The sequence below is a fragment of the Plectropomus leopardus genome, chromosome 3 (genome assembly GCF_008729295.1).
Source record: "Plectropomus leopardus isolate mb chromosome 3, YSFRI_Pleo_2.0, whole genome shotgun sequence".
Taxonomy (NCBI): domain Eukaryota; kingdom Metazoa; phylum Chordata; class Actinopteri; order Perciformes; family Serranidae; genus Plectropomus; species Plectropomus leopardus.
Genome location: NC_056465.1, coordinates 32,834,610 through 32,857,414, shown reverse-complemented (window position 1 = coordinate 32,857,414; position 22,805 = coordinate 32,834,610). Strand labels below are relative to the sequence as shown.

At 38.8% G+C, this 22,805-nt stretch overlaps 1 protein-coding gene across 1 annotated transcript in view; it reads right to left on the bottom strand.

Moving 5' to 3' along the window:
- Window positions 1-22,520, bottom strand: part of prdm5 (PR domain containing 5) — a 45,690-nt gene extending 23,170 nt beyond the window's left edge. The window contains exons 1-12 of the mRNA XM_042483814.1: window positions 22,418-22,520; window positions 21,585-21,668; window positions 18,890-19,012; window positions 16,613-16,781; window positions 15,193-15,370; window positions 14,331-14,423; window positions 13,701-13,822; window positions 11,971-12,050; window positions 9,756-9,840; window positions 8,509-8,666; window positions 7,913-8,006; window positions 1,969-2,129 (exon numbers count right to left, since the gene is read on the bottom strand). Coding sequence (XP_042339748.1) covers window positions 1,969-2,129; window positions 7,913-8,006; window positions 8,509-8,666; window positions 9,756-9,840; window positions 11,971-12,050; window positions 13,701-13,822; window positions 14,331-14,423; window positions 15,193-15,370; window positions 16,613-16,781; window positions 18,890-19,012; window positions 21,585-21,668; window positions 22,418-22,516 — 1,446 coding nt within the window. The 5' untranslated portion in view covers window positions 22,517-22,520. The remainder of the gene's footprint in view (window positions 1-1,968; window positions 2,130-7,912; window positions 8,007-8,508; window positions 8,667-9,755; window positions 9,841-11,970; window positions 12,051-13,700; window positions 13,823-14,330; window positions 14,424-15,192; window positions 15,371-16,612; window positions 16,782-18,889; window positions 19,013-21,584; window positions 21,669-22,417) is intronic.
- Window positions 22,521-22,805: the final 285 nt, after the last annotated feature.

Here is a 22,805-nt window from a genome sequence, read left to right as displayed (position 1 = left end):
GATCGGAAGAAACCTGGATCTGATGTTTTGGCTTTCATGATGTTAACAAAAGTAACTTATCTTGAACTTTTGATTTTCATCATATGTGCAAAATCAGACATGGTGCACAAAGTTAGATTTGAGGCTAACAAAAGATGGCTGTCAGATCTATTTGTGATTATTTGGGGGCCAAAGTCCGTCAGACAAACAGTTGCTGAGTATCAAGGTGTACATCAAATCAGGCCTCAACAACAGCATGGCCAAAAAGCAGGGTTAACTCTGCTGCATGTAAACACGGCCAGCAAGTTGTCGTCTCCTCGGCAACCTGGCTTTGATCAAGGCCAGATCTCTCTTAGCAGCCTCCAGACCCCGTAAGCAGCGAGACAGTTCAACATGCCTGTCCTCAGCCCTACTGTTCTGAGACAACCTCCGAGACATTTTCTTTTGCCTTGTGCCAAGAAGCTGTTTGGTTTCAATCTCGATCCATAACCACACCGGACGTTGTCAGATTTAGGGCTCATAATCTGCAGCGAGATCTGTTTTGGGCTTTGAAACCCTGCGGAGCTAATGGACTAACTGCCATTTCTAATCAACATAGGAATCGATTCCCGAGCCTTCATGGGCAGCAACGGTCAAGATGGATGTCCCTGCCGGGTTTGACAGTCCAAGATATTACAGAATGCTTAGCTGCATCACTTTCATGAGTCGTGGACGGAGACTGGATGTGAAAGAATGGAAACATTTTGTAAAGTAGATGGCCGGCTTTCATTTCTTCCCTTTTATATTTAGTTTGATGGCAGAAGATTGATGATGGAACTGGAACTGCAGCCCTGCGCGCTCTAGTCAAGCTTCTCTAACAGTTTACATCCATGTCTGTGAAAACATGGACGCTTCACAAACATCTTCTCCTGCCAGCACAGAAGATCTAAACAATCAGCACACTTTCAAGGTGGACACCCAAAATCAGTGTCTCCAGTTCAGTTTTTGACCAAATGTCTCCCGTTCTGTTCTTGAGTTATAACGTTGACAAATGACCAGAAAAGTTTTTTTATGCAGAACATTATGATATCACAGTAAAGTTCACCCGTTTGATTATAAAATATCACCATTTCATCAGTTTATCCTTTTAACCATTTGTGTAAAGTTTTGTCATATGTAGCATAAGAATTCATGAGTTAGACCATCAAAATCAAATCAATTCATTGTTGAGTTCAAATGAAAGTTTTTGGCAAATTTGAAGAAATTCCCTCAAGGCGTTTGTGAGATATCGTGTTTACAAGAATAAGACGGATGCAAGTTCACACCTTTGACCTAAAACCACCAAAATCCAGTCAGTTCATCAATGAAGGTTGAAGGTTGGTGCCAAATTTGAAAAAAACAAACAAACAACAAAACTGTCATGTTGTTCTTGTGATACTGCTTTCACAAAAGTGAGACAAAAAGGGTCAAAGTGACCATGGCCTTTGACTAATGACCACCAAAATTTAATCAGTTCATTCTTGAGTCCAAGTGAAAGTCAGTGCCATATTAAAAAAACACACCCTCAAAGTGTTCCTGAGATGTTCACAAGAATGAGAAAGACAGGGTCACAGTGACCTTGACGTTTGACCTATGACCACTAAAAAATGATCAGTTCATTGTTGAGTCCGAGTGGACGTTTGTTCTAAATTTGAAGGTGTTCTTTAGATTTTCTCATTCATAATGATGTGATGGACAACCTGAAACTCTGTCTCCAGCTTTGATTTTCGCCTGCGTAAGACGCATAAAAATGCAGAAGAATATTCTTTGCAACTCTTTGTAGATACGTGCAAGATAACGGCATCAATCAACCTAATCTTGCAAGGTTTCATAACGTATTTTCTGTCCATTTCAACTAAATGCAACAAAAAATGTAGCTTGAACTCAATTTGGGGACAAAGTGACAGCGCCGGCAGACAGTCAATCACTGCGTATGATTGCAGTCGTCTGGCTCCGGCTCTTTTCACTCACCTTCTTGTGGCTCTTGAGGACTGAAGGAGTGACAAAGGCCTTCTCACACAGGTCGCATTTATACTTCTTATGGCCGTCGTGCACCACCTGGATGTGGACGTTGAGCGTGTCCTTCCTCTTGAAGGTGGCGTCGCACTGGTCACACTTGAATGTCCTCTCACCTGCGACGGGAGGACGGAGGAACATTTGTAAGAGCCATTTCCAGTTCATCTATTGTTGTGCCTCTAAACGCACAGCCATCACGCACAGCAAGAGGGGACCCAATTTCACCGGGGCGATTGTGTGAGCAGAAAAATACAAAGAGGGGTGTTTCATTGCACCAGACAACCCTGAACAATAGTCTTTAGAAATTTCTGGTGTTTTTTTTTAGCAGAAGTCGTCCTTTATTGTGCATCTGTAGCTGAACACATCCCAGGGGAAACTGTAAAACAAACTGCTCTGCCATATGTTTCATCTGAGCGTCAAACTGTTCTGTCTCATTATTTACAGCGCAAAAAACATGCCTTATTGTATTAATCATTCCACTGACAAGCACTAAAACTGCAGACAGACAGTACTCAGACACAATCTCAGCTGTTCACGCAGCACAGCCTGATGTTTTCCTTCACGCCTCTGCTCTCTGTCTCCATACAACAGCCTCTATTGTTGAAGAGTAGTTGTTTCCATTATATGGAGATCATTCAATTTCCACAGAGTAGTTTGCTGAGAGAGTGTGTGCGTGCGTGTGTGTGTGTTTGGCGGGAGCAAGTGGTTACAAGCTTGTGCTCGTTCTCCTGTTACCAAGGCCGATGATGGTCAGCTCAATAAACTGGAACGCCAGTGAAAGCCGAGGTCCATTGTGTTTTTAATCAAATCGAACACATTCGCTTGACGATAATTAATGTCAACGACACCCTCACATAAAGATTTCATTATAACTTGGAACACAGATTCAGTCTGGTATTAAACCAGACATGCACAGACAGTGATTTATACTTTCACATACACACTGGACTGTACTCAAGGTCTTTAAAGACTAGAAATACACAACAGACGCGTAAATCTACATAATTGTGCAGTGGATGTTTCATTGGGCAAGAACCAAACACATTTACAGATTTGTTCTTAAGTGGCATGTAAGAGTAATTTTATACCTCATCCACAAAATGTTCATTTATATTTCAGTTACTTACACAGTTTTAAATTGAATTTGTAAAGAAAACATTGTTTCTCTCACATGCCATGGGTGAACAAAAAATCCAAAAACAGAGAAAATTCTTGATGAATTTGAGTAAAAGGGAGCTGTCTTTTATGGCAAATCTATATCAAAACACTATTTACAAATTCTCACACAACTCCTGCAATATAATCCAAATCTAATTTATCCAGCTGTATGTCCAGTGCTTCCCAAACACATGCATTTTTGCAAAATCTACAAAAACAGCATTTAGCATAAATTTTTAATGGTGCACATACACGACCAATTCACACAAACTCCCATCTGCTCTGCCCCGCTGATCACATGTGGCTACTGCTTGATTGGCTGTCTTAATGTGAATATTTGAAAAAAAATTAAATTGTCAAATTCTCTTATCGTGCCGCCAACCTGGTCTGCATCACAGGTACCTCAGCATGTGCAGCACATTTGTTGTTTCCAATACACAATGAATGGGAGAGAGTTACTGGGCGTGTAAAGTGGACATGAACCATGAGGCTCAGACTAACATGCACATGCTTGCCCAAGTGCTCATTGTATACAGAAGTGTTTTAATTGTAAGGTTCTATTAAATGCATGGGTTAAGGAAATACTGAGCACTGGACTGGATAAACGTGTCTTAGATTATGCTGCACAAAGCATGCTGGGATACCTGCCATGCGGACCATGCAGGCGGCAAAATGAGAGGGTGTGAAAATTTGAACAATTTAAAGATACTGAGAGAGCCAATCACGCTGCAGCCATAAGCGGCTGGCGGGGTGAGAGAGACTCAAGATCATGTGAACTGGTTGCGTGCATGCAGCGTTAAGACATTTATACAGATTTTTTTATGTGTGTGAAAACGCATTTGTCTGGGAAGTACTGAGCAAACAACTGGATGAATGAGAGTTGGATTATTCAGCATAAACTGTGTGAGAGTTTCTAGGTGAAGGTTTTTAAATCTGAACCCCTGTGACTTCAGTTCATCAAAAATTTCTAAATTTCCGGAATCTTTAGAGGCGTGAGAGAAAAACAAAGTTTTCTTCACAAACTCAACACAACATGGTGTGAGTGACTGATATAAAAATGATAATTTTGTGGGGAAAGTGTTCCTTTAAGAAAACTTTTCACCAGTTTTCATGAAAAACAGTCTCAAGTACTCCAGACCTGCCGTACGAGTCCTGTGCTGGTGGTCTGTTTCTCAACAGGGGAAAAAACTATTATTTGACCTAAAAATCAAACTGCTATTAATGTTCTATTTCTCCACAGCAGACTGTGTATTCACTAATAAAATGCAGTTTTTAGACTTCACATAGACAGGGTCTCAGCAGTCATTGTCTACTCAGTTGCAAAGCATCGTCAATTACCTGGATGAGACAATCGTATGTTCACAGGATTTATGATGATATTATAAAAAATAATAAAACTTCATTAGGGAAAAAAAATCATATTGCCTTAATCTGAATATATTTTGAGTTTAATTATGTTACAGAAATTGAGTCAAATTAAAATAAAAGCCTTAAAAACACAAATCCAAAATTAATTTTTGTTTTTTTGGTTTTTATATTTCAAGTTCAGTAGCTGTTGGGAAAGTTCTCTCACTCCGACAGCTGCCTGAGGATATTTTAAGTCTAAGTTGCTTTCGAGGATCATTGTCTTTAACACCTGACGCTGTGACATCAGCTACTGTTTGACGGCAAATTTATACACATAATCTGTTTCAGCTCCTCACTGCTACATTGCGTTGTGTTGTCATTCACTGATTTCCGACAGCAGGATTTAAAACTCAGCAGTATGAAAGTCTTTGTTTTATCCCTGGTGATATTTTTATGAATGAAACTTGACAAACGGAGCGTAACAGAAATTTTTGGGCACGGATTATACTAATAATCATCCTCATGAAAAGGTGTCTTTCATCAATTTTTAACAAGCAATTTACGGGAAGTTCGTCTAGGAAAAGAAAGTTTGGTGGATTGTACTTGTTACACTCGTACAGCCAAACTTCTCCGAAAGAAACGGAGGCATTTATAATACAAATCTCAATGTTTTTCAATGAGGCTCAATAAATTTAAAAAAAGTGATTTCACGTGAAAATGCTGCTTTTTTGTGATAAAATCACAACCATGATGCCCTGACAGCAACTCCCCAAAGACAGACACATTTACTCAGTGGCATGTCTCTTCTCTCACCTCCTGTGGAATCACACACTCGATCCTCCCGCCCCACATACTGTCTACAACTCGATACTTAATACGAGTCCTGGTATTATATGGCCTGCCTCCTGAGACAGCGGCAGGAAATGCCTTGAGCTTTACAATCTCTTTGTTATCTGGCTCAATTCGAGGACCAGAGCTGCATCCTGCCAAGACTCAGCTGCAGCTCAGCGGTCTGGGAGGAAAGTTTCTGCAGAGCCACAGCGGCCAGGGACGACCAGACAACCCGAACGCTCTCTAATGTCTCCTCGGTGAGACGTTTGATAGAGTTATGATGTCTGTTATTAATGGAAATGTCCACAGGGGTGAGGAAGAATTGGCCGGTTTAAAATTTATGACTTTTTTTCAAATAAGAAAAGGGTTGCAATCCAAGATGGATGGATCAGAGTAAAGGAGGGATAAAAATTATCTATTCTGAGGTCATTTCTCCTCAAAAACCACTTCATATTTCACAAGTCTCATTAAGTTACTGCACTCTGTATAAAAAATCATAACAATTTGATTTGATTTGGTATTTTTTATCTTGAAATTTGAAGTAATTTTAACATAAAAGAAAAAAATAAACTTTCTTAACTTTTAGATATTCAATTTTAAACCTATGGGTAGTGCTGGATCTGCAAGACATTGGCACATTGTTGAAGCTCTACTGGTGCTGCTACGATACCAAACATTTCTAATGAAAATATAACTTTATAAATATCTCTATATCAATACCGAAATGACACCAAAAGTCTAAAACATCAGGAAAAGCAATAGAACTTGAAATTCTTTGCCTTTTTAACAACTAAATATCACAAAAAAATCATCTCATGCTAAGATGTTTGGCAAACATTGCCCACACAGTCATAAACGCAGCCTCTGATTGGTCCATAGACTCAACCCCGAGACATCAGCTAACAACGGTAACTGTTTTCAACATGGAAAATCTGATAAATAATCATTGAAGACGTCCAGCGTCAGATTTACCATTATAGATTTATCTTAACAAGTCTCCAAAAAGAAGCCACAGTTCAGGGCTGGATTACAACGTTTCTGAAAGGGACACAATCGTACCCGAGCCCCCGCTGGACCTGTTAACAAAAGCTTCTGGGCAAAAAGAAGTAAATATCTCACATTCAGTATTCCAGAGATACTTTATCGTTGGTAACGTTGTACCGTATACGAACAACACTGTCGACCCCGGAGTCTTCTGCTTCTATAGTGTCCAATGTGTCAGATTTTTCTCATTAGACGTGTTTAACGCTTGGTGGTGAAACAAACTCGTGTCTGCAGCTCAGCTGTAAAAGCTTCGCTTGAGCAACACAGTACGCAGTTTATTTTCAGATAATGTTAAATTAGACACCACGTTTATTTTTCACTTGCGTGCAGACAGAGTTTACTTGCCCCAGGCATGGAGCGAGCCCTGCAGAGCGCTGCACACACACACACACACACACACACACACTGCTGCTGTCGCACATTGACGCAACTCATAGGAACAAGTAAGAAATATAGCTCCCATTAAAACACTGTAAATCTTGAAGTACTGGTACTAATAAGATGTTATTAATGGCAGGGTATTGCAATACCTTTCTAGTATTGGTACACCATGCAACACTAAGCTCTACTTATACACTGTTAAAATCTGACAAGTTGAACTTAATTAACATTATCTTGGAAAATGTATGTTTACTTAATATTTAAATGTTAAGTTTACTTAAAATTCAGATATATTTACTTGATATTGTGAGAAGCTTTTGTAACTCAAAAATGACAATTTCAATCAAATCAATCTTTCTAATTGTAGCAACTTCAGTAAACCAAGTGTACTGTGCTATATATCGGTATTCTTCAAGTTGCATACTAGACAGTCATATTTGCATTTTCTCAAACACGTTATCAAAAATTTACATATCTCCAAACTTCATCATTGGCAAAATTATGTTGTTTTACTAAAGTTGCTGACACTTTGAAAAAAAAAAAAATTTTACTTGTCACTCTAACGTAACTGCTTTGCATTTTGCTTTGCACTTTCGCACTTCTGCACCTCTTTAAAATGTCTTTTCCTCAATTTCATGCATTTTATACACTCTATTATTAGCTTTATTTTTTATTAATATTATCTGAATGGGTTTTATTTTCCATCATATGTTATGCATTGTGTGCATTCTATTTTTATCCTTATTTTTTATCTTACTTTTACTAGTATTATCATTAAGTGTTTTTATCCATGTGAAGATGTATTCTATGTATTCTATGTATTCTATTCTGATCTTATCTTTGTTGTAAAGCATGTAGGGCTGCATTTTTTGTATGAAAAGTACTATAGACTTATAGTTTATTATTATTATTAAATTATTTTTTTTAACATATAGCACATATAACTACATTTCAAGTGACATTAACACTTAGATATAAAATAAACATAAATTCAGATTTATAGTTATATTCTTTTTTCAAGGCAGTCGGTTTCAAAGATTATTTTAAGTAAGATCAATTTGTCAGATTTCACGGTATACCTCGGTAATACTGTATGTATTTATCGTGGGAAGGGTGAGTCTCTCACACTCATACTTACTGTTGTGGATGAGTAAGTGACGCTGCAGAGAGAAGGGGGTGCGGAAAAGAGCTTTGCACTCCTCACACTGGAAGGGTCTTTCCTCAGAGTGGGTCTGCGGAGAGAGCAGAGCAGCATCAGCATGTTTATAATGTGAAAGACGAGCCGCCTCAGCGTGGATGTTGATGAAGCTTCTTAAATTGATGCGAGAGGATCATGGAAAAGTCTCTGTGGCAGATTTAGTTTGTTGACTTGATGAGGACAGGCAGCTCGGGGGGCTTTAAGTTCAAAGTGCTTCTGTTTTTCTGGCCCCCTCCTCTCCGTGCCCGACCTATCTATCTGAGTGACACCTCAATCCCAAAAGTAAACACGGGGGACCTCAGGGGGAGAGCAGGCCAGAGACCCCACAGATAACAGCCACCAACGAGATCCTGATTGATTACAGCCTGACTAATAATCCAAGCTTTGAAGTGCCTTTCAATTAATAACTCTTCTCAGCAAACAGCAATCAGCTTCATATAACTGTATAAATAACGCAATTACCGCTGTTGTGAGAGCCTAATTACAGGAACAATTAACTCACATGTGGATTATTATGTGATAGCACATCTGCTCACCTTCTTGTGATTCTTGTAGACGTTGCGGTGGGCAAACTCCTTCCCACACAGCTTGCATTTGTACGGTTTGTCCTCGCTGTGGATGATCTTGTGAGCCGTCACCTGGTCCAGACGCTTGAACGAGCGACTGCAGATCTCACAGGTGTACGGTCGCTTCTCTGATCATTGGAAGATTAAGACAGATGCATTAAACAGAGATGACACATAAAGTTATGGTGCAACATTTTTAAAGAAACTGTAAGATGTCGGGGGGTTTAGTGGCATTTAGCGGTGAGGATGGCAGGTTGCAACCAGCTGAAACTTCTCCTGATTAGAATTCCTTCAGTGGTTTTTGTTCAGGAGGTTTTTATGATCTCTTTCTCTCCAAAACAAACAGATCACATGATATAAAACGGTAAAAACACTGAATAAATCATTGTTTCTCCTACACTGTTTGGCATGTCAGAGACGGGCCGCTAGCCCAGCACCTACTGGTATGTGCTAACCTTTTCCTAAAAGAGCTTAAGATCCAGATGTTCAGAAGGTTTTTACCTGAAGTTGAATTATTCACTAAGTCTCCTCTCCAAAACAAACAGATCAAGTTATTTAAAGTGGTAACTAAAATTACTGCTCTGCTGATCACACAGTGAAGTTGATCTTTGATATCTTGGATATAAAATGCCCTCACTTTATCATTTTGTCCTATAAGACATCTGTGTCAATTTTTTTCATAATTAGTGCATGAATTCTTTGTTTTGATCTGGCAAAATCGTGTTTTGCGAGGTCACAGTCACTTTTGACCTTCGAACTCCCAAATTTTAATAATTCTTGAGTCCAAGTCAAGAAATCCCCTTTAGGTGATTTTGAAATATCACATTCACAAGAATGAGAAAGACAAGGTCACAGTGACCTTGAACTTCAACCTATGACCACAAAAATCGAACTACTTCATCTTTGAGTCCATGTGCACGTTTGTGCCAAATTTAATGAAATGAATTAAATGAAATTAAATTGAAGGCATTCTTGAGATATCGCGTTCACAACACAGGAAAGATGTACGTACAAACAAACTGAAAACATAATGCCTTCCTCCTGTAGCCGGCACCAAGGCATAAAAACACTGAATGAAACAAAAAGAAAAACACTAACAAAGTTTTTTTAAGGTGATTATACACTAAATAAATCATACTGATTATATTATATTATATTTCTGCCAATATATTCCCCTAAATCCGACACATTGGACCTTTAAAGCACCATTTTCTTACCCGAGTGAGTGATCATGTGACGTTTCAGCTGATTTGTAGAGATGAACTTCTTGTCACAGGCGTGGCATTCAAGTATTTCATGTACCTACAAAAAAAATAAAAGAGGAGAGCATTTAAGTTTTGGTCCTCCTGATAAGTTTTTAAAAACTTGGGGCAGAGAGCATGTTGAAGTTGAAGGATCACGGCCTGCGATGGTCAACAGAAACTAAATCTTGCCTGCTTTCATTGGACTGATGTCTGCTGACAGAAAAGCAATTAAAGTGATGAAAAGTTCCAATCCTTTTTCTGCTTCAGAGCATAGCTCCAATAATTGCACACTGAATAGTTCCCCGGCGTACAGCTACAATAGCATATGCTAATGTGAAGCAGCTCCTCTTGTCACAGCTGCTACTGCAAAAGCTTGTTCAGCTAAATGATGATAATGGCAGTTTTAAGCTGCTTTGCAGCTAACGTGTCATTATGGAAAGTTTGATTGCTCCTCCGCAAGAATAATACTTAATGCCCCGACGTCTTTGATGGGCGCTGTAAGAATACAATATGTGACATATTTATTATAACACTTTGTGTTTGAGTAGAGCTCAATTATTCTAAACAAGTGTTACTGGAAAAACATCATTTATCAGAATCTAATGTAACTCCGACCTAAATTTATAGTAACACACTCAGCCTTTTCAGATCTCAGATTTTGTAACGGACAATGGTTCGGACAATAGTGCATGATTGGAAATAATTTCGGCTATCATGAGCCACATAACAGCAGAACTGGCACATAGACACATAAGGAGGCCACACAGGAATATTACATACGCCTATTTTAAAATACCCCAGAGGTCTGAAACTGGAGATACTGACTCATACACACATGAAGTAGGTTAAATGATGCACTGCAGAACTATGTCACAACTTACAGGTGACTTTAAATGTTCAACAGTTTGAGGGTTTCTTAATCATTTATAGATAGGGTGGATTAATCCCTGTTGGTGAATCCGGATGGTCGAGGATGACGAGAGAGAATGAAAATTAACAGTAAGGAACAATTAATGAGGAATGTTTGTAACGACCAATAATATGATTTGTCTGAGACAATTTGCATAATAAACAAATGGTCGGCATCACAGAAAGCCCTGCCTTGACCTGAACTAGATAACAAATGATTTATCTGTGCAGGAAAAATGGCCATCTGTGACTTTTCCACACCAATCTCATATTTTTTAGCTAATTATTAAATACTAATTACATCTTTTAAAAAACCCTCCTGTGTATTTTGGCATTTTATGATATTTCATATTTCTCCAATTCATATCTTGACAATATTAATAAGCCCAATAGCTTTGTCAAATAACTGGTTTGCATATCAATAACAGTAAGAATACCATCATGCGTGATCATTTCTTGGGATATTTGTTGTTTTTTGTTTGATTGTTTGTCCTGTTTTGTCCTGTCTTCTCAAAATTTCTGTCCCAATCCACCCCCATGTATGCGCTTGAAATCAATACCCTGCTTTTGTATCTTTTCTGTACCCTTTTGCACTCACTAAAACAAACAAAAAACAACAAAAAAACAGGACTTTCCTAACAAGAAGTAACTTTACTTGCCTACACCTAATCTACGTAACACTGAGCTAATTAAACCTGCAAAGAACCATCCACACATAGATGTCTAAACAGCACGCGTCAAAGCTTTTGTGAACTGAACATATCCTGATTTTGGCAATACACAGTTACAACACAAATCTTTACTTGTATGAATAGTTTTTAAACATCCTTCGTTCAAATCTGTAATCCATCAATAAGAGGGAAAATCCTGACGCCAAGTTTTAAACCTTATTGTCTGCCAGCGGAGCCTCTTGAATTTCACAAGACCTGTGGGATGAGCTCGTGAAAAAGAAACCACCCCTCTGCTCTTTGTCACTGAGGATATATTTGTAACAACCTGATCATAAAGACAGCCTCACGTGGAGAGGGAATAACCGAACAAAGTGAAGTCAGAAGCTCAGGGAGCAGAGACGAGGCGAGATTAAGAGGTTAGACTGGGTTACAGAAAAAAAGTGGAGTGTGATGGATTCCACTGTACAGCAAGAAACGGCATAAAAGAGACATCACTGTTCAAATGGATCATGCAAAACTGCGTAAGCCGAGTAAATCCTCTCAGATCGGATGCAAAGTATCCGCTTGGGGATAATTTGAGCTGTGCAGTAGATTTTGCAGAATCTCACCTTTCTGTGTTCTTGTAGATTCAGAGAGGAGGAGCATTTTCTGTTGCAAATGGTGCATGTGAGTTTCCGACGTGCACTCCCTTTAGAGGAAAGAAAAACGGGGTGTTAAATCATCAAACATAACCTACATGGGGGGGGGTTACAAAAGTGGGCAACTATGACAATAATTTAAAGACAATCATCACAGCAACAGAAAAAAAAGAAAGATTTCTTCTCATTGTGGGCCCAAAATCCCACCATCCCACCATTTTGGGACCCTCCCCTTATCCCCATCTGAATCGCATGACCCACATCTGACGAGTCTGATCCACTTCCCCCCTCGCCCACACACACACCCCTCATCCTGACCACATTGGTAAAACATAAAGGGCCGGATCTCGACTCCATCAGCCTCTGAGACGGATGTCTTAATCTCGGGTTGATACTTGATTCACGTGTAAGGCTGCGCAGATCCCCGCTGCCCTACATCCCATCATAAATAGCTGCGCAAGTCCAATTATCTGAAGGAGTGAGTCGCCCCAGAACACACAGGTCAGCAATTATGGAGCGCAAGTAATTAGAGATGTGTCTCAACATTGCAGAGATTTTAACTGATCGAGGTCAAGTACTGTTACTGCTGCTCCATGAGTGCTGAGGCTGCTAATGGACAATTAACTTCATTACATGAGGTTCTGACTAAAAAAAAGAAAAGTGCTGTGGATCTGAGTATGTGAGAGAGAGAGAAAGAGAGAATCATAGCCGGGTTTTAAATTGTCAAGCAAATTTTAAGCAAAATGTTGCAAAAAAGAAATGTTGAATTACATACATTTACATCAACTGATTTGAAGCAAATAAACTGGATTCTGTAAATTGTAGTTTGGTCCTAAACTGGCACTATAGGCGACACTTCACACGTGGCAGTGATCCGCCAGTGAACAGAGGAGAAGAAGTAGAGATTGCAACCTGGAAACAAAACAAGATGTCTTGGCCATCGACGGGAGGAAAACTGACGTCCTTAGAATTAGTTTAATTTGTGATCCAGACGATAAAGACGAGTGATCGTGCAAGAGATGGAAAAACAGACGCACACTAGACTATGCTCCCATAAATTTTTTATTTAATTACCACTGAGGTGAGGTAAAGCGTGAAGCTTGGAACGTCACCTTGGTGGTAATTCAATTAAATATTTCGGGAAGACAAAGACAACTTTATGCAACGATTCTATTCGCCAAAAAGTCTCAGACAGTCAAAGCAGCTGATGAGTCATGTGAGTTCGAGCTTTGATTCTCTGTCCGAACCTGATTCGGTCCAACCCGACCTGCTGGGTTCAAGCTGGACCAGGATGTTGTTTCTAGCTATTAACTTGGGCAAATTTGTGTTTTTCATCGGACTTGGGCTCAAAACTGCTACCGTGGGTCAGGCTCGGGTTGGGTTTGGAGAGAAACTGTGGGGGTTCGTGTGGAGTTGGGCCTGATTTTTTTGGAACCGATTGCAGCTCTAATGTGAGTAAAACGTTCGCTACATCAAATTTTATTTTGCCAAAGTTTCCATATCTCATTTATCCTTTAAAATCTTTTTCAACAAAGGCAAAAGAACCACCTCAACCGAGCTTAAAAACTTTTTTTTGCACAACTGAGGAAGTTTAATCAAATCTTGCCTTTTGCATTTAGTTCTTCTGATACTGTTCTTAAAAATGCTTATGAAAATATGTTTACAGAAACACAGCTACTGGGAGAGAGAGAGATGCCAACCTGTGTGAACATTTCCTTTGTGCTTCTTCAGAGCGTCTTTGCTCTTGAATCTTTTTCCGCAGCTCTCTGCTTTGCAGATGAACCTGGCGTCTCCTTTACAGGCCTCCTTATGCTGCTCAAAACTGCACACACAGGACACAGAAGAAGAAGAAAGAACTTTTTTAACTGTGTGTGTTTTGGGAGGTGATTGGTATGTGTCACTTGCACTGTTTGCAGGTAATAAATGTCCTTTAACCCTTTGAGACCTGAGCAAATTGAGGAATGATAGAAGAAATAACCCCAAAATATTCAAGAAATAAGTAAAAAAAAAATCAAGAAAATTACTTGAAAATTAGTTTAAAATGAATACTAAAAGACTTAACAATAATTCTGTAGCATTACTTTAAATAACCATGATAATTATAACTTTAGTTTTGCTTTTTTATTTTTTCCCTAGACATAATAATTATCTAAATTTCTTGAATTTGTGTAACATTTCTCATCAAGATGCTCATTGCGTCTTTTCCATGTTTTTGAGAGAAATTACAGGAGTTTGCTCAGGGTTCAGAGGTTTAAATGTCAACAAAGGCAGCACAAGATAAGTGATGTCACTTCAGGTTTTAAAGGGTTAAGCAGTGTACTGTATGTTACCTGGATATTGAGCTGAATGTGTTGTGGCAGAGGGAGCACTGGCGTGCTTTAGAGTCACCTGATGGGTCCACTGACTCAGAGCAATGCAAAACACTGGGGAAAGATTCAAAATATAAACAAATTAGGCACCAAATTGGAAATGAAACTCTTCAGGGTGACAGCTGAATAAGAGTAAAGATTCAAGGAGGATACAAATTAATCAGGATCTATCTTAGGTCTTAAACCTGTTACAGAAATCTTCAAAATCTTCAATAAAATTAACTAATTAAATGTTAATAAAGGAACAGTTTGAGATTGGGAAAATAAACATAGATAGATAGTTCTGTACTTTTAAATATAAAGCCACAGCCATGAGATGGTTCGTGTAGCTTAGCCTAAAGACTGGAAAAACTACAACTTCGGGTTTTATGGGGGTTTATGAGCTGGACTGTCTTTTGGTGTCATGGTAACGATAAGTGTCCAGGGAGGATTAAACAAACAAGATATAACATGTTAAATGGTAAGCTTTAGAGGTGCTGGCGGGTGGATTTTGTAACTTTTGGACATAGTCAGGCTAGGCTCAAATTGAACAAACAGACATGATCTAAATCTTATCATTTAACCCTAACTCTGCCTTTTTTTTTTTTTTTATAATTTTTTTGTAACCAGCAACATCTTCCTTCTGCATTAATTGATGCATTTTTTCTATAAGAAGCAGGGAAATTAATATGCTTTAAGACTGAGATTCATATTATATAAATCCTAAATTGCTGCCAAATTGATTAAATACATTTCCAGACTTCATGATGACCTGCTGTTAGAACAATTAAACGTTAAATAAAACTTTACTACAGCCAGTTTAGTGGTGGAGCAGGGAACTCACTGGCGCTGCAGAGCCTGTTTGATGGGGAACTTCTTTCCACAGTTTTTGCATTTGAACTCCTTCTCCTCTGTGCTCGGCCTCTGGTGCAGACTCTGGAGGTGGGCGGCCAGGATCTCCTCGCTGGGAAAGCTACTCTCACACAGCAAGCAGGGGTGGTCCTCCTTCTTTATTACTAGTTCTGAGGAGACGTGGCACACACACACACACACACACACACACACACACACACACGCAGTGAGCAGAGATCTGAGAGGCAAAAATACGACCATTTCTGTTAGGTTTTCTTTGAAATGTTTATGATTAATAAAGGAGCTCTATATGATATTTAGAGCCGATCTGTGATTCAGAAGTTGTCTGCACACAGCTCTCAGCTAGAGCATTGACTCTCTGTCTGAGCCTGATTGGGACCAGCCCGAACCATCGGGGTCAAGACGGGCCGGCATGTGGTTTGTCAACATTCTCCTGGGCTTGGATCGGGTCTGGTTCTCGCCAGTCTACCACTGTTGTTGTTGTTTTTTCTTTCAACTGCCAGTTCTTGTGCTTAAATGGCAGGAATGCAGGGGACTAAATCAAATGAAGTAGAGAGAGAGAGGCAGCATGATGGCAAAACGGCGCATTATAGTGGAGAACCGGGAGAGTGACATAGAGAGGGACGGAAAACAAGAGAGAGAGGGGCTGCAGAGTGACTTTTTTAAAGATTTTTTGGGCCGAGGCCTCAATCAAACCCACAGCTGCTGCAGCGGCGCCAAATACCAACTGAGCTCATGGGCACCCAAAGCTGCAAGGTGACTTGATTTGCGGTGTCTGTTTGTGTCTCCTCAGCAGTAGGAGAGAATTGTGATGGAGAGCGGCGATCATCATCTGTGTGCCGCATCGGTATAGACTGCCGTGTGCACTGAGAGAGTCGCTCTGCACAAAACGCAAAGCCAACATGCAGATATTAAAATAACAGAAGAGAAGAAGGGGAAGTGTTGCGAGGAAAAACACCAGCCCTCAGCTTGTAGTAAATGTATAAATATAATCGCATGTGAGAGATAGAGTGTAGAAATTCAGGTTTTTAATCAGGCAGACCAAAGCTACTGCCCTTCCTTCCCTACTGGACAGAAAATTTCAGTTTCATGTTAGTCAGTTTGAGCTTGTTTTTTTCGGGCCCGATCAAAGCATTATTCTTAACATGGAAGTGGCTGAGGCGGCGGCTGGCAGCTAACAAACAGTGCTAACAACGGTAACGGTGCTGACGCTGTTATCGTGGGCAGGGGCGTTCTTTCTTGTCGACCACAACGAAGAACAGAGAAGAGTAATTGAATAATATTTCTCTGAAGCGAATCATTGTTTGCTGCTATATTAATGCTCTGAATATCATAAAAAGCTCCTTTAATATCAGTCTGGATTAAAAAAAGGCAACATAATTCCACTGTACCCATTTCAACAAGATGCTTGGCATCTTTACTGTTTTCGTCGTCATCTCTGACGACCTCCTCCTCTTCTTCCTCCTCCTCTTCCTCCATGTCACTGTCCAGGTAGCCTATCAGGAGCTCCGTGTCTGTCTCGATGTCATCCACAGCCAGGTAGAAGATGTTCTCTCCATCCTAAAAGACAACAACATGATTATTAGGGCTTGGTTTTGTTTAATTAATTACGATACCAGTACCATCACCCTTAAAGTGATACAGATACCAAGAGAGTACTTCATTCGAAGTATCATTTTTTCTACTTCATTTGACACTGTTTATGTTTTTGGAAGCCTTCAGTTGCAATAAATGCCACCAGATGCTGAAGGCATGCAGCCATACTTCCAAACATTTTAGTGGCATCTCGGCACGCTGAAATGCCAACTCCATCAAATATACCACGCTAAACTTAACCACACCAAAGATTGTTTGGGATGTAGCTGCTGCGGTGGTGGGCCAAATGCATGTCACATTATATTAAAAAAATGCTTGCAGTGACTGGCTGTGAGTGGAAAAAACATACAAAAGCCTTTTTTTCTATTGTTTTGGTATGGTTTGAATACAGAAATTCTGATACTATTTGGTGCTGGGTTATTTCTGTTGATACTTTTAATGTATTGGATTACAATACCCAGCCATAATGGTTATAATACAGTAATCACACAATAAAAACAATGCCATGGAGCACTGGCAGAACTACGCCTAAAATATAATATTGAAAGAAAAAGTGGTACAATTACCCATTTTAATGTTACTCCTTTTTGGACATTTTGTTTACTGAATATGTGCAATGGGCATTCTAGTGTTTTCTTGCTTATATTTTATTTTGTTCTCCTATTTTATTTGGCATGTTTGAAATAAAGATCTAACTAACCAAAAAACTACTAATGAGAAAAAAAACAATAAAAAATATTCGAAACAAAGATCTAAGTAACTAAAAAAACTGATAGGAAAAAAAACAATAAAAAGAATGCTTGAAATAAAGATCTAAGTAACTAAAAAAAACTAATTAGGAAAAAAACAATAAAAAGAACTAAAGTAACTAAAAAATGAATTAGGAAAAAAACAAAAAACGTTTGAAATAAAGATCTAAGTAACTAAAAACAATCAATAAGAAAAAAACAATAAAAAATGTTTGAAATAAAGATCTATGTAACTAACTAATAAAACCTACTAATTAGGAAAAAAACAATAAAAAGAACTAAAAGTAACTAAAAAACAAATTAGGAAAAAAACAAAAAATGCTTGAAATAAAGATCTAAGTAACTAAAAACAACTAATAAGGAAAAAACAATAAAAAAGTTTCAAATGAAGATCTAACTAACTAACCAAAAAACACTACTAATGAAAAAAGTATTCTTTCTAAAATTAGCATTTATGGTCATACACACAGAAACTTTTTAGGCTGGCTGGAGGTTGAATTCATTACACGCAGATGACAGTCTGTTCGGGCTGATTGAGACTGCAGGTCAAACAGCTCAAACCCTTTAAAATGTTTGTCATTAACTTCCGTGTCCTTAAAGGTCATGCTAATAAAATCAAACAGTCATTTTGTTTTAACTATGGGATTCTAAATATACATAAATAATGATTAAGAGGAGGAAAGCCACACAATAAATGTCACTGTTGATGGAACGCAGAGCTTTAACACACGTGATGACCTTTAAACGACCACTCACTTTGGGCATTCGTGCAATAATGGCAAGAACTACTTGGCCCCAAGACCCCGAAATGTTCATCTCCTTTTCATCTGCCCTATATTTTTCTTCCACCATGAGAGAACAATCTGTTTTATCTTTTGCACAGGAGGGCAAGAGGCGAAATTTCCAGATCTAGCACGCAGGGGTTCACTTTTCAGTTCACTCTCTCACCACTGACCTACAAAGCCTATCTAATATTTACGTTTTCTGCAAAATTTAAACTCAGGTGGTCATCTGGGATTAATTGCAGAACAAACACAACAAAGTGCTTCCATTTTTGACCTGTGCTACTAAAAAAAGTGGTTTTTCAGATGTTGTTTTGAAGGTTTTTCAGGCTGTCCTCTCCTAAGACTTTAAATATTTTAAAAAAATAACAAATTTCCAATATTTTATACCCCTGTGTGTAAAAAAAATTCTCTGACATATTAAAAAAAATCATTAGCTGGTCGTTACAGATGTGTACTGCCTGTAAAAAGTATCATTGTCTTTTAGTCTGTGTCTTCAGGCAGGTCTGAGGGCTTCGTGGTCCACTGAGAGGAAATGTACCTGTATGGCTGCCAAGTTCTTCTGCTCTTGTGAAGGCGCCTGATGGACAAACCGCAGCCAGTTGGCATGGCGTGGGTTACTAGCATCCAGAATATACAGCACATCTCCTTTACTGCCACGAACCTGGGAAAAAAAACAATAACTGCATGAGTCAGAAGTGAAAAACAGATTCTTCTTCTCTTGGTTTTATGGTTTGTTTTCTGTGCATCAAAGTGTGCCAGCCTTACATATGAACACCTACTGATGTGCGCAGGCTCACAATGTGGCAGCAACAGATAACTACATCACAGCGTTTATTTCCGTGGTTACCATCAATGGCTTCCCCAACAACATAAAATGAGAGTTAAATCTGCCGTTATGTTTAATTGATCTGCATTTAAATGTTGTCTTTATCACTGAAAAACTGGGAGCGAATTTGCAAGCAGCTGTGTCTTCCTGTCACAGCTGTGCTGCGATAAAGGATGTGTTTTTTGCTGAATTGAGACAAGAGCCGCAAGATTATTTACCGCATTATGTTTATTACCACATTACACATTTAACCCTTTAAAACCTCAGTCGCCATCAGGTTTCTTGCGCTGCGTTTAGACGCCTTTCACAAGCATTTGATCCTCTGAAACGTGAGAAGAAATTTCTTTTAAAAGCAATTTTGGCGAGAAATTTCCTGCAGAATTTAAGAAATTTGTAAAAGGTAAAAAGAGAAAGTGGGAGAAATAATTAACAGAAAAAAACTTGGGGAAAATGTGCAGAAAACTGTATTTATAACTATTACATTTAAAATTATGTTACAGAAAGAACATTTTACGTTATGTTTTTCACCCTTTTCCAGGTAGTTACCCTCTCTTTATTCTGTTTACCCTTTTTCCTAAGGTGTTTTTTTAGGTAATTTTCTTGTAACTTTTGACTAATTTCTTGCTTATTTGTAGGTCATTTCTTGTTGAGTTGCTCATTGTCTTCTTTCTGTTTTTGAAAGAAATCAAATCAACTTGGCGCAAATTGCAAAAAGTGAGTAAAGGGTGACAAGAAAATGACCTGAAAATGACCTTTCAAAAAAAGAGAGAATCATTATTATTAACTATCAAATAACCAGAAAAAAAAACCATGAACATTATATTTAGGGTTATTTTAATTATACATTTAGAATTTGGTTATGGAAATGTATATTCATATTGTATCATTATTTATTTACTGTTTTATTTTAACATTTTTTTCAGGTTACTTCCTTTTTGTTCCTTTTTTTTTTCTTGCAAATTTTTCAGTAATTTCTTGTTAAGTTGCTCATTGCTTTCTTTCCATGACTTTGAAAGATATCAAGCCAGTTTGTTCAGGTTTCAAAGGGTTAATACAGCTTTTACAGGTGTCATGCTGGTGATATTTTGCTGAAAACAACAAAAAGTCAACTACAAGCGGAGTCACTCTGACAATAAAATCAGTATTGGAGCCTAAAAAGCTGCATCAGGTATCGAGAAGAACATGAGTCTACTCACAAATCACATTAATTACTTTAAAACTTGAAAGCATTTTTGTGAGTATGATTGTGAATGTCATCATGAAAAATAATAGTAACTGCATGATTCATCCACAGTCGTCGTTTGGTATTTTCGGAGGCCTCAGAGTCCCTCAATGTCAGCATGAAATTATGTGAGGAGGCTCCAGAGTCTGAAGGTTAAAACACTGTAAATGAAGACCTTGCAGATGTTCAGACTCCAGTGTTAAACAGGTTGGTCTGAGGGTTACACATGCGTCTGTATGACGTGTGAGACACCCTTGATGAGGCTAAATCATTGTTTTGTTACTTCAAGTTTTTGGTCTTGCTGCGTAAATGCATACATGTGGTACAAAGGTCTTCTCTGATGTCAGATTGGTGCTTTATTAAACACATATTCAAGATCAACTGTGGCTCATCGAGTTTATTCTATTATTCATCTCAAGGAAGACTGACAACAAGAGTTCAAGTTTTTCCAAATCACCAACACAGCAAGATGTACTGCGCAGCTATTGGCAACTACTGTTTCAGAGCGACAAAGAAGAAATTCCCTGTAAACAGTAGGCAGGTGGCATTACAGATATGAGCGTTGAAATAAGACACAAAATAAAGTGATTTTACTGAAATATTTTAAATTCAGATTTGTTTTGGGGTTTTTTTTGTTGTTGTTTTTTTCTTTTTGAGCAAGCCTTTGTTGCAAGGATCACTGGAAATTTGAAAAAAACAATTAAAATTTCTATTTTTACTGTTTTCAGCTATATTAAATGTGTATTTTAAGCATTTAAACAAAAAAAAAATTGGCAGATTTGACCAAAGTTTGAGATTCAAAATAAAATGATTTAGTTGAATTTCTTTTAGTTCAGATTTGGTCTGTTTTTTTTTTTTTTTTTTTGGAGAAAGCATTCTTCACACGTGTGTTCAAGGATCATTTGAAATTTGAAAAACCAATGACAATTTCTATTTTTCTGTTTTCAGCTATCTCAAAGGTGTAATTAGGGTGTTTTTTTTAAAAGAATTGTCCTTAAAATAAACTCAAAACACAGCCATTTAAAGTTGTATGCCCCTCCCGAGTGCTTAAAAAAATATTTGACATGCCTCCCCCTTTTCGCACCACCCCTCCCCTTCCATAAATACTGAACAGTCCCTTACACGTCTAAATTCTGTGACCTTTGACCGTGTGCAGCGGTGTAAAAAATATGTTTGTGCATTCACCTCCCACATGAGCCTGGTGTCCGAGCTTTCATCCAGCTCACTGGGCAGCTTTTTCTCACCTGCAAAGGGGCCAAACTTTTCTCCCTTTAAAACAAACACAGGGATCATCGGTCAAACATGATGCAAGAAACTGGCGTCCACAGTGAATTACATTAAACACTCAAACACTCCAGCGAACTGTCCAAACCATGATTTCTGCACTGTGGGTAAATGCTGAATAGCTTAGTGGGCACGCCTGCTGATTAATGTGACATAATACATCCTTCAGCACTGGACTTTTTTTCCCTTTTGACCTCACAGAGGAGCCAAAAACCAAGGGGGCGTGGTCAACAATGTGCTCTTGTTTTACATGCATGCTTCATCCTCAACCTGCTTTAAATCAGTGCCACAGATTTTAACAACAAAAGCCAGCTGCACGTGAACGCATCACTACTGATACATGAACTCATTCATTTTTGACACATTTTAGCAACTTCATTTTCTTCACATCTAACAGCAGTGGGGGAAATGTCTTTGCAAAACGCCGTAAAAACTCGAGCTGAATGTAACATTTATGTAGAGTGTGTTGCACGAGACACCCGCGCGACCCTCCTGTGCAGACATGAATACATTGTTATGTAGTGAACGAGAGAAACTACTGGAGTCACTGTAGCTACGTGGCACTTCACGTCAGAGCAGCCCTGGGTTGAGACTGAGACTTTGACAGAGACTAGAAGGAATACGGCGAACAGAAAAAACTCTCCACAACGCTTTTAACTCGTTATAAAGTCACATAAAAACGCCTCGCGCGTGTAAACTCGGTTACAAAGTTGCTCAGTCAGAAAACAACAAACCTTTTTCACTCGCCTCGCCGTGTACAGACCGATTCCATCCTGGACCTTTGACGATTTCAGGGAAAATCTGTCTGGCACATACATACCCAACATTGTCATTACTCGGAAATGTTTCCCTCAGTGACAATTAGTTGGCTTTGTATCAGATATGTCAGCGGAAGTGGCTAATAAGCATTGTCAGTTTGAGTTTGGAGCAGATAGTTTCTTCGTGAAGCGGTCCAGGTTAAACTTCTGTTGCTCCTGCTGCAGGAAACAAAAGCGGCGTCCTGATTGGTCAAAAGTTTGTAACCAGAAGCTACCTTTGCTGTCGTGCAACACTGCAGCCTCGGTTTCATTCAGGCTGATCTCCCAGCATGCACAGGATGAAAAGCAGCACTGTGAGGACAGT